Source organism: Carlito syrichta, unplaced genomic scaffold (genome assembly GCF_000164805.1).
Source record: "Carlito syrichta isolate Samal-C Ts95f unplaced genomic scaffold, Tarsius_syrichta-2.0.1 Scaffold307326, whole genome shotgun sequence".
In the NCBI taxonomy this organism is placed as follows: domain Eukaryota; kingdom Metazoa; phylum Chordata; class Mammalia; order Primates; family Tarsiidae; genus Carlito; species Carlito syrichta.
This window is the reverse complement of record NW_007251422.1, coordinates 71,573-83,520: the sequence shown is the minus strand read 5'-3', so window position 1 is coordinate 83,520 and position 11,948 is coordinate 71,573. Positions and strand designations below refer to the sequence as shown.

The 11,948-nt window shown below is 45.6% G+C and overlaps 1 protein-coding gene across 1 annotated transcript; it reads left to right on the top strand.

Annotated features, from left to right (window-relative positions):
- Nucleotides 1–343: 343 nt before the first annotated feature.
- Nucleotides 344–7,478, top strand: GRPEL2 (GrpE like 2, mitochondrial). Its single transcript, XM_008064391.1, has 4 exons — nucleotides 344–417; nucleotides 2,080–2,233; nucleotides 3,368–3,449; nucleotides 6,098–7,478. Exons 1-4 carry the CDS (start codon nucleotides 344–346, stop codon nucleotides 6,460–6,462), a joined length of 675 nt encoding a protein of 224 aa, XP_008062582.1. The 3' UTR covers nucleotides 6,463–7,478.
- The last annotated feature ends 4,470 nt before the right edge of the window (nucleotides 7,479–11,948 follow it).

The following is an 11,948-nucleotide window of genomic DNA, read 5'->3' as shown; positions in this document are numbered from 1 at the left end:
GCCTCCTGCCAGGTTCCCTCCCAAAGTGTTGACAGGCGCTGGGTTTATTGGTCATCGTAGCTCTGTGCGGGCTTCGAGGGTGCAGCGTGATCAGCTGACCCCGCGCCGGCGTCCCGGTCCGCGGTCAGTGACAGTCGCGTCGTCCCGGCGGAACACTGGGAACAGACTACGGTATTCGCCCCGGACGCCGGGAAAAGCGAACAGCGCTGCACATTGGCTCGCCGGAAGTACGGCGTCCTGCCCGGAACTCCCGCGCTAGAACATCCGCAAAGCCGGATTGCACGCAGGCGCGTCTCGCCGGGAGCCAGTGTGCATGCGCCGTGGCCGTCCGCGCGGCTGGAACATGGCGGTACGGGGTCTATGGGCGGCGCGGTGCGGGCCGCGCCTCCTGGCCTCCCGCGCCGCAGGGGAGGGCAGGTGAGTGCGGTGGGCGGGAGGGCAGGGCAAGGGTACTGGGCGCTCTCGGCCCATCTCACAGACTGGAAATCCGAGGCCGAGGAGGGTGGGAAGGTCCGAGACCGGGTCCTGGGAGGCGGGATGTCTCAAGCAAAGGCACGGTGGGATCGAGGGCGCCTCTCTCCCGGGCCCCCCTCATCCCGGCACGGTCTTACCTGCCAGTTGCGTTGGCTTTGGTTCCTCCGACGGCCCCTCCGCCTTCGGGGGACGGGGGCTCCACGCGCTGCTTTTGTCAGCTGCAGCTGGTCGGCAACGTGGGGAGACGATCGGAGAATCAGTGGATCCTCCTTATGATGAGGTCCCCACTCGAGTTCTAGAGCAGCGGGAGTTGGGACGGGCCGCGGCTGCCCTCGGTGTCCCGCCTGCGTCCGGCCGTGTCCCTTGTTAAACTGGCCCCGAGAACGTTTTCTTCTGCGCTTTCAGGTGGATATGGGTGGTGTTTTAGGCAGAAGGAGGTCCTTCACCCTGTGTAATTAGCCCGTATTTCTGGACCCCACATTTGAAGCCTTGTGTAATCGGACACCAGATCATCGGAACTGAATTCAAGACCGGCTTGGGAGTCTGGGAGAGACAAGTCTTCCTGCCCACGCCTTTAAACTGACTTTTCGCTCTGCCCATAGTGCTCTTCTTAAGGCAGACTCCTTTAGGAAACCTTTGCTCAGCTGTCACCTCAAGGGCCACTCTACAGTATATGCCGGTTTATATCAATTGTTTGTTTTAAAGAGCTCTTGAAATCACAGATGATTTTCATGGTAATTTTACTTGAAGTCAAATCATGAGGCTTCAAGAGGTGTAACAGAAACTTTCCTGAACTGGGAGTCAGAACCACCACGGTCCAGGATCCCCTATAAACTAGCTCTCCAGCTAAACTTCTTTCTATATAAATCGAACTAAATGTCAAGCGTTTTAAATTTTAGCTGTGCAGAATTATGGATTATGTGACTAGTCGAATGCAACGATCTATTGTATTCACCCATTTATAGTTCACAAGCCATAACATATAGTGGTGTTGTATAAGTGTTTCTTGGTTTTCCATATAGGTGTGTTCTCAGTCTAGCATTTATCTTTCTCATTGCCAGTCCTCTCTCTAAAGCCTTACACTTGTGGTCAAGGAGACTTAGAATTCTCAGCCTAATCTGGTTTAATAAGATCCCTTTACTGGACTTAATCTTCTCCATCTGTAAGTTGAAGGGTTGAACTGTATTACTTTGTTTTTTGAATTTGTGCTTCTGCTGTTGCCCTCTGGTTCTGGGTGTTAGCATTTGGTTCCTTTAAGTGAACTTCTAGACCCACTTCTGGCTATTTCTACTGCCTGGTGCTCAGTGTCCTGCTCAATAGAACTAGCTGTGTGATCCTGAGCAAAGAAAGCACTAAGCCGGAAGCCTCAGTATCGGTTTTCTCATCTGTAAAACAGGGATAGTAGTACTCATCTCACATGTCACGAGATGAAGTGATGACTCAGGGAAAACAGCATCTGGTGCCTAGTAAGGCCTTCGTAGATGTTCATTCGTTATCATAATTAAAAATATTTTCTCTAGAGATTCTATCTGGGAAGCTTTCTGGTCTCTAAACGTCATTGTAATATTGGCGTTTCTTTATTACATGCCACCTCTCTCCTGTTAGGGCATGGCTGCATCCTTTCAGCACTGCCACCCAGAGAACTGCTGGTGAGGACTGTGCTTCTGAGGACCCTCCTGATGAGCTTGGACCCTCTCTTGCTGAACGAGCCTTAAGGGTAAAAGCTGTTAAACTGGAAAAGGAGGTCCAGGATTTAACAGTGAGTAGATCTTATATTTGTTCTTCACATCCTCTCTCTAGTGTAAATAGCCAAGTAAAGTTTTTATGTCAAATCTTAAAATAGAATGTCCTCTGATTGCTCTTTATCTAGTACTCTTCATCCCTCCTCCACTCTCCTGATGTGTGTACTGGGCAGAAATATCTGTAGTAGTTCAAGAACACTGTTAGTAGTCATCTTTTTTCATTCCCTTTTGTGTCATAGCACAAAAATGTCTGATGTTTTGACAGTTTAAAGGAAGTACCTGGTATGTAATAGACACTCAAAATATTTGTTGCAAAATATTTGAGATCACAGACCATTGTTTTCTGCTGGTTAATGCGTCTCCCGCATTCAGGACCCAGTCCTGGACTGACAGAAACTCTTTGAGGGCAGTTAGTAAGCCCAAGTAGTCCCAAAGCAAGACCACCCAGGATGGCAGGGAGGGTGGAAAGCATGTCTGGTAAGAACAGTGGAAGAAGCAGTCATTTTGAGAATGAAAGAGAGGCTGGGCTCAGTGGCTCAGCCGATAATCGCGCGCCTTGGGAGGCCGAGATGAGTGGATTGCCTGAGCCCGTGGGTTCGGGACCCACCTGGGCAACTTGGTGAGACCTCATCTCTACAATAAATCAAAAATTAGCCAGGCGTGGCAGCGCGTGCCTGTAGTTCCAGCTTCTTGGAAAGATCACTGGAGCTCAGCAGGTCGAGGCTGCGATAGTGAGATGCCAACTCAAAAAAAAAAAATAATAAAATAATGAAAGAGAAGGACTAACGAGCCTAACATAACTGCCTTCAAATAGATGACACACTTTTAAAACTTACTCTCAGTTGTCCTAAGTTTAGTTCAGTGAAAGAAAGTCAAGTGTTGGCTGAATGTGAAAAAGACAGCTTTTTCTCAAGATAGGCTGGAAAACAACTGTTCAGGTGAGCATGCCAATGACTGCCTCTCAGGGCTACTAAAGAGTAGGTTTCTGCTTTGGCTGGAGATTTGAAGTTGCTGACCTAAGATTTCTACAACTCCTAGTTTGTTTTATAAAACCTATCATAAGGGTGGGATTTGTAAAATAAGCAAAAACATTGTTTTCCACCAGTAAGCATTTGTTTTCTCATCCTTTTGACCTTGCCCTTGATGTCCAGGTACGATACCAGAGAGCTGTAGCTGACTGTGAAAACATACGGAAGAGAACCCAGAGGTGTGTGGAAGACGCCAAGATATTTGGTAAGAGGTTTATTCATAGTAAAAATGTCTTTCAGACTAGGCACAGTGGCGCACGCCTGAAATCCCAGCAGTTTGGGAGGCCGAAGCAGGAGGATTGCTTGAGCTGAGGAGCTTGAGACCAGCCTGGGCAACAGAGCAAGACCTCGTTTCTACAAAAAATTAGCTAAGCATGGTGGAGCGCCTGTGGTCCCGTTACATGGGATCCTGAGGCAAAAGATCACCTGAAGCCAGGAGGTCGAAACTGCGGTGAGCTGTGATCATGCCACTTCACTCCAGCTGGGTGATAGAGTGAGACCCTGACTCAAAAAAAAAGTCAGTTTCAGGATACTTACTAGCAGTTCTGCAAATGGAGTGTAGTAAAGGCATATCTGAGTCCTCATCTGATACCCCTCCACTCTCCCTCTAGACATTCTGTGTTGCCAATTGGGAATGAAGGGCGTCAGGTAATCATCTGCTAAAACAATATTAAAACAAAATATTTTGATCAAAACTTTATTTTCTTTCCCAAGCATGTACACTTAGTGTGATTAACATTCCAGTGCTTATCTCAGCAATTCTGCTTAGCTCTTTATGAGCATGTGAATCATTAAGATAGGTCAGAGGAGAAGCTGAAGAGCAGACACACAGGCAGTCAGAAGTGCTGAAATATGCTTCATGGAAGCACAATCAGTCTCTCTCAGGAGGGCCTCAATCAACCGTCTAGCGCCAGGCCATGTTCATTACTAAGGACAAGAATCATCTACGTTGCTAGTACTAGTCTATGGCCTGATGAGATGTGAAAGAACTCGAAGACAGAGGCACAGACCAGAATCAAACATAACCATGAAGCTGTGCTAGACCCATGTGTTTTTTCCATGGAAAACACTGAATAATCTTTCTGGTCGATTTCAAAGCTTCTAGAAATGTTCCCCTTAGCATGCCACATCTTGTTGCACAGCTGTTAATGAAGGTGTTAGTCAAGTCACAGGGACTCGAGGGTGAAGGCACATCCACTATACACAAAGTGAAAGAGGTCATCCATTTTCCCATATCACGCTTCCTCTTGCCCTCTAGACATTGCTGTTTGTACACAGAATTCACTTCATTCTGTCCTGTCCAACTCCAGTGCTATGGCACAGCCTTCTGCTCTTCTCTCAGTGCTGTACTCCTTGTGTTTTAAGGCTTCAAGTGTCAACAAAGGACTGACCCACAAATTGTACTCCTGATAGTTCATCCAAGTTTTAGTCTCTTATTTCCGACTTTACAGCAGGGCTCAGCAAACTACAGCCTGCCACCGATTAGTCCATAAGTGCAGTTTTGAATTTCACTGTAAAAATTTAAGGATGCCAAAGCAAGAGGATTGCTTGAGGCCAGGAGTTCAAGACCAGGCAAGGGAACATAGTGAGACCAGGTCTCTATAAAAATTAAAAATACTAACCAAGCATGATGGTGTATACCTGTAGTCCCAGCTACTCAGGAGGCTGAGGCAGGAGGATTGCTTGAGCTCAGGAGTTGGAGGCTACAGTGAGCTATGATTGTACCACTGTACTTCAGCCTGGACAACAGAGTGTCTGTCTCGAAAAAGAAAAAAAGAAATTTATAAAAATTTATTTTCTCTTATGTTACATAATCAGATATATAAGGTAGATCCTTAGTCTTTGCCTCTTGTCCCACAAAGCCTAAAATAATTACTCTGACCTTTTACAGAAAAAAGTTGCTGATCTCTGAGCTGCAGGGACTCTCTAGCCAGTAAACCAATTAGGATAATGGGGTAAATTTGCTGCTGTTATGCCTGCTTGAGGGGAGTGAGTGGATGGGCTTACTAGAAGCTAAGCTTTGGATTAGCAGCCAGCTTAATATCAGTTAACTCAAGAAGTATGTAATAAGATTCCTGGGGATAAATACTTATTAACTAAACTCAAAAGAATTTGTTAGTAAATCTGATTTATTAATTTATAGAGCAAAATGTGTCTACCAGAAGATGCCACATAAGTCATTTGCTTAGGTCATTTTCTCCTAATGGCCAAAATACTTAGAAAATTGAAGATTGCTTGGTGAGCCTGGAAGTAGAAGAGTAGAATGCTTTTCAGGGATATAGCATGATGACTGTCTGACCTTCCAAGGACAGTGTTGGACAGTAGAAAATCCACATTCTTTTAACGGGTCACAAAGACCCATTTTTCTTTGCTAAGAGATTAAACTGTCACCAGTCACCTATTAGAGGAACATACTCATTAGAGTAGAATCAGCCTGAGTCCCTCAGTCAACAGAAAAGGGAGCCTAGGTTTCTCTTGACTTGGATTCACACAGCTTCACTAACTAGAAGCCAAGTCTCTGTACCTCATCAGTGTACAGAAGCTTACTGCTTTCAGCATTCTCATTAGGAGTACCGTCTTCTTTGAATGTTGTATGTAGTCTGCCCTAGTTCTTGGGTTCTGTCTTTTCTGTTTTCTATTAGGGTTCCTGGTCACATACACCTTCTGAGGACACTGGCTTGTCCATGGTTGGGCGGTGGTCAATAGCAATCACCTGTGTGGTCCTGTGTGGCAACCTGTTCACTTTCTAGGCCACCCAGTGTGCGAGCCACCTACCTGGGCCTTTCCCAGACTCCATCCCCAGGAGCAGAGTAATTTCCTCACAAACAATAAGAATGTCTGGCTTGCCTGCAGGAATCCAGAGTTTCTGTAAGGACTTGGTGGAGGTGGCAGACATCTTGGAGAAGACCACAGAGTGCATTTCCAAGGAATCAGAACCTGAGGACCAGAAGCTCACACTGGAAAAGGTCTTCCGAGGGTTGTCACTTCTAGAAGCAAAGCTGAAGAGTGTGTTTGCCAAGCATGGCCTGGAGAAGCTGACCCCCATTGGCGACAAGTACGACCCTCACGAGCATGAGCTCATCTGCCATGTGCCAGCCGGTGTGGGGGTGCAGCCCGGCACCGTGGCCTTAGTGAGGCAGGATGGCTACAAGCTGCATGGCCGCACCATCAGACTCGCCCGGGTGGAGGTGGCGGTGGAGTCTCAGAGAAGACTGTGAGAAGGCCCTGGAAGCTCTGCTTATGGGAGCCAAAGGTCCTCCCAGAGTGCGGTCACCTGTGTTTCTTTTATTTATTAAACTAGGTTTGTATTGTACATGAGGTACTTCATGTGATATGCTTTGGATTTAGTCATATTGGCTTTATTTCTAAGATATTCTATTGATTTAATGTGACCTATGTGGTCTCATCAGAAGTCATGCCATTGGGCATTTGAACAGTGTGACAAGTGTTTCTATGGCCTTTATCAAAGCATGTTTAGGAAAATTATTTTTTGAATTGATACTCTGATGACTTGGAATCCAAAATTCTTTTAACTTTGTATTTTCAACTAAATGTTCCTTTCTAGCAGGCCCTAAAACCAGAATTGCACGGTGGCTTGTATTTTGTGGAGAAAGGAGATGGTAGAGATTGGTTCAGCATTTGGGTACTGAGGTGATAAAACCTTCCAGTTGTATAACTGCAGGTCATTTGGGTTGATTTGTATACACACAGGCTTTCAGGACTTTCATTTTCGTTTCTGATATTCCTTTAAGCCTCATCTCTGCAGATGGGCTTCATACTCACATGTCCCATGCCTACCCCTTCTGCTTCCCACTTGCAGGGGCCGAAGGCTCAGGCGAAATGAGGAGGCAAGGACCCCTGAGCAATCCTGGATCCCAGCCCTCCAAGCAGGGGTGACCAGAAGACCATGGGCTTTCTTTGCGCTGAGTTACCTGCGTGTTATTTTCAGCCTCCCTGGGTCTATGATCATCTCAGGCAGATGAGGCAGCACTGGTAGCTGAGAACCCAAATGGGGCTGTACAGGTAACTTACCTGCCATGTCTCATCCACTAGCTGCTCTTCTGCCCCTTTGTCATATTTGCCTTGTAAGCCTTTATCAGATGATGAGGGAAGGTGATCAGGATAGAAATTTCTGGTTTCATTTAGTTATGCAGGAATTTTTTTTTTTTTTAAGTTTCTTCCTGTCCTGGTTACTGATTATGTATTCATTGTGATAAAGAACACTTAACATAAAGATTCTCTCCTCTTGCCAGGTGTTTTTTTCCAAGTTACCTGGACTGGCCTCAAATTCCTGGGCTCAAGCAATCCTGCCACCTCCTCAGCCTTCTGAGTAGCTGGGATTACAGATGTATGCCCAGGAAATTTCTTTTTTTTAATTGGTACTCACAAATCACTACCTCTTTTACATTGATAACTTTATTTCCTAGGTTTTGTATCTGTTAGGTCACATTTGTATCAACATTTAGTCCCCCTTCTATATATTATCCTCCTAGAGTTAATGGACTTGTATGGGTTTTTTTCAGTCTTGTTTATAGCTGGTGTTCTGTAAAAGATTTGTCCAGTAAATGACCTAATGAATGACACATCAGTCAGACTTTTAAAAGGCTGTCAATTTTGGATGTTTTAATGTTGGAAGAGGCCTTGATGATCTAATCTCATCCTTTTTGAAGCATGAAAACCTTGCCGTTTTAAGATTGGACCCAAGGGGGGAAAAATCCCCAAACTGGTGACTAAATTTCAGTGAGAACTTGAATAAAGAACTAGATATTAACTTCAGTCACTTAAGATTAATGGACACGCAAATAAGTCCCCAGCAGAAGAGTCAATGTTGTTAGATGTCCAGGTCACATAGGTTTGGATTTAAGTTTGTTACCTATAAAATAAACCCATTTCCACTGGGGCTGTGTGACCTAATTCAGTGGTGGGTAAAGTTATCCTCTTACACATAGGTAATTCTAAGACACTACACATACGTGTGTCAACAAAGCACCCACCCATCCCCCCATAGACCCTGCCATCTTCCAACAGATTTAGACACTTGAAAAACAAGTAAATATGTAAGTGGCGAGGTTTTAAAGCTAGAGAGCCTCTCTTGGCATTCCACTAAGTGTATATTGCCAATCTAATGAGCGTCAGACTTCACAGTAGGAAATTGTCCTTTTTGCCTTCATTTCAATGAAATTGACAGATGATGATAACAAGAAAATGAGCCGATTATAACTACTCGTGTGGTTTTTTCTGTGTTTTTTATTGCTAGCTATCACTACCAGTGAATTAGAATGAACTATAATTTTAGGTATGAAATGGTATAATTACCTGAAAAGTCTTGTAATATTATGTTACACCTCCTGTTTTTGTATCTACAAGTAGATTGAGAATAATTTTAGATTCTTTTATTATTTAGTAGTTTTGCAGACTTAAAAGTATAAATTTAGAGTTAGAAGGTGAAGCTATAATAGTAAGAATCTCAAGTTGAAGGGCTTTAGGAAGCCAGAACAAGGCACAGACTTGAACATAAATAACAGCTCAGTCATCTGTGTGACTTTGGGCACCAGTCATTTCACTCTTCTGAGCCTGGTTCTTTATTTGTAAAATGATTATAATAATTATCTCACAATATTGTGAGGATTAAATGGCATGTGTTAAATGCCTACTACAGTAGGCTCTCAGATATTTATTTTTATTTTTTTATTATGCACATTGTTTTTCCTACCATTTTATAGCTGTCTAAAATCCAGGAGATGGGTAGCCTAGTTAAGTGATGATTATAAAAACTTGGAAACTGATCATTCACAGTGATTTTTCCTTTCAGTTTCTGGTTTTTTTGTTTGTTTGTTTTTAATTAACCACAGACAAAAAACCCACATTTTTAGACAGGACGAGCAAAAAATTACATGAGTACTCTCAATTATTTCCATCCTGATGGTAAAGTGAAGAGACATGGTTTTACAGGTGATGTAGAAGGAAGCTTTGGCTCTTCGAAGTGGAGATCTTGGTGTTTTAGTACTTGAGTGCTACAAGTCTTTCACTGACTTTTCTCATTGCTATAAAAGAATCAGTTGGATATTGATGTAAGATACCTGGTGATGTCATTCATGACAAAGGATCTGATAAATGAATAAAAGTTCTGAGAACACTAAAGCAGAATCAAATAGGGAAAACTAAGGATAAAATGTAATATTCAGCAACAACTTTAATAAAACCTGAATTGACATAACTACAGTTTGGGTGTTGAGAGTCTTTGCCTGGCTCGTACTCTGCGTGGAATGTAGGGTCGCCTCCCTATCTGCTGACCTGCCCCAAGGTCGTAACACGGAGTCCAGTGGCGTGTGCTAGGCTTTCCACGCCCTGCCTCATGGTTGTCTACCTCCTTCACTTGCTTCTTTCTGATTCCTGTTAATTTCTTGTATCTGGACTCTGGTTTCTGCCTTCTTTCCTGTGTTGACTTGGTTTCCTGGGTTTGCTTCTTATAGACATCTGCTTTGACCCCTGCACTTACTGCTGTACTCCTGACCATCCTTAACAGACCACTGGCATGTGACCTTGATCTGACCTTCAGGTTCAACATGGCCTTTCCACCTTCCAACTGCCTGGTCGGGTCTTCCAACTGCTTCTTAGCTGGCGCCATACACCCAGCCTTCTGAATGGCCCTCTTGGGAGCCAGCCTTTGCTGGGATTTGGCCTCGTGTTTTCGGTCATTCTTCGAACCCTGGCTTCATGAACCATTGTTTCCCATATTCCCAGTGCTAGTCAATCAGTATGTTCACATTCCTGTTCACTCAGGCTTTGTCCATGCCCTCAGGTTCACTGTGGTGGTTTTAAAACGTGACTCCAGTACTCCTTGACACCTATATTGAGGCACAGGGCCTGTGTCCATTTTCCTCGACTCTTTGAAGCCTTGTGATTGCTTGAAAACAGTGGAAGTATTTCTGCAAGCTTCTGGGCCCAAACCTTAAACAACTGACAGCCCCGCTTCCTCTCTTGGGAAGCTCACCCTTGGGCCTAACTGTCATGCCTAGAGCAAGTTGGAGCAGCCTGTGGAATGAAACCCAGGACCCTGAATGAGCTTCCAGCTGAGCCAGTGCCATCTTGCCAGCCAGGGAGCTGTCTTGAAAATGGACCCTCTCACCCTGGTGGTGCAGACCCAAATGACACCACATGGAACAGATGAGTTGATCTGCCCAAAGCTCAGCCCAAAGTACAGATCTGTGAGCAAAATTTGTGGATGTTTCTGTTTTTGAGTTGGAATCACTCTCATCCAGACTGGCGTGCAGTAGTATAATGGCTCACCACAGCCTCAACCTGCTGGGCTCAGGTGATCGTCTGCCTCAGCCTCCTAAGTAGTCGGGACGCACCACCATGCCTAGCTGTTTTGGAGATATTAGGTCTCAAAGTCCTGGGCTCCAGTAATCCTCCCACCTCAGCCTCCCAAAGTGCTAGAATTACAGGGTGAGCCACCACCCTAGAGAGCAAAACCTGTTTGAGGGAATGCCTTGAGTCTTTGGAAATGAACCTGAAAGGTTTTGCATTCTGACACAAAGTGCCTTTTTTTTTTTTTTTTTAAACTATGAGAAAGGCATGTTCATTCACCTACCACTCTACTAATAGTAATCCAGTTTGGCCCTATGAAAACTCACGAACCTAGATTAGAACCCCAGTAATAATTCTATGATAATTCTTTCATAATTCTGTGAATCCCTTTAGTTTTTTCTCGGCCATAACCTAACTGAATCAATGTGAGTTTTCTTTTTTCTGAAACACATCCCTAACTTTATTTTCTGCCAGAGAAGATCTCTTTTTCGCAGCAAGCCACACCAAGCTGCCCTTGTATTCGAGATGAACCTGGGAGTTTATCCCTCTTCCTTACCTTTTCTCCTTTCTGAAAAGAATGGATGAAGCCCTTCTCTTTGGTTTTTTAAGAAGTAGAAGGCAGAGATGTTAACTGTATAAAAACTGCAAACACACGTATGCAACTTCAGTATTGAAAGCGTGTGGACTTGTTTCAGTGTGAGCCTACGGTGGCTTTGGCACTCCTGGCCGCGGCCTGGTCAGAAGTTACAGCCCTGGGGACCCTCAGAGTTTTTCCTCCCTTATCTCGGTGATCACCACAACCACCTAGCAAGGTAGCACAGGACTGTTCGGTCCGTTTGGGGATTTTGTTTTTGTTTGTTAACAGGTTGAGACAGGGTTTCGCCCAGGTTGGTGTGCAGTGGCGTGATCAAATCTCACCGCGGCCTCGAGCTTCTAGGCTCTAGCCAGACACCCACCTCGGCCTCCCAAAGCGCTGGGATTACAGGCATGAGCCACCACTCCCGGCTTGGGTCCGTCTTACAAAAGAGGAAGCAGTGAGACAGAGAAGGCACACAGCGCAGAGGCGGACGTGAACCGAGCTCCTCAAGAGTCTCCGTCCACCTGGTCCCTCCAACTCCCGCGCCCGCCCTGGTCCTGATGCTGAGGTCCGTAGGCGCGCACCTGCGCCGGAGCCGGAAAAGTCAGCCAATGAGGCGCTGCGCCCAAGGAGGCGGGGCTGAGATACGGCCAATAACAGCGCCTTCCCGGGAGCGCTGCAGCCAATAAGAACCCCGTCGTGGAGAGACAGGGCCGCTCGGCCAATGAGAGGCTGGAACCGCGAAGCAGGAGGCGGGCCGGTCGACGGCGCCGGGGCGTGGAGAGCCGGGCGCCCGTCGCGAGCCTGAGCCCGGCG

What these genes read in the sequence shown, in the direction of transcription:
- GRPEL2 (XM_008064391.1), top strand. Translation starts at nt 344, where the DNA reads ATGGCGGTACGGGGTCTATGGGCGGCGCGGTGCGGGCCGCGCCTCCTG. An exon ending in AGGAGGTCCAGGATTTAACA is followed by an intron (nt 2,234 to 3,367) that starts GTGAGTAGATCT and finishes CTTGATGTCCAG; the next exon opens with GTACGATACCAGAGAGCTGT. An exon ending in GGAAGACGCCAAGATATTTG is followed by an intron (nt 3,450 to 6,097) that starts GTAAGAGGTTTA and finishes GCTTGCCTGCAG; the next exon opens with GAATCCAGAGTTTCTGTAAG.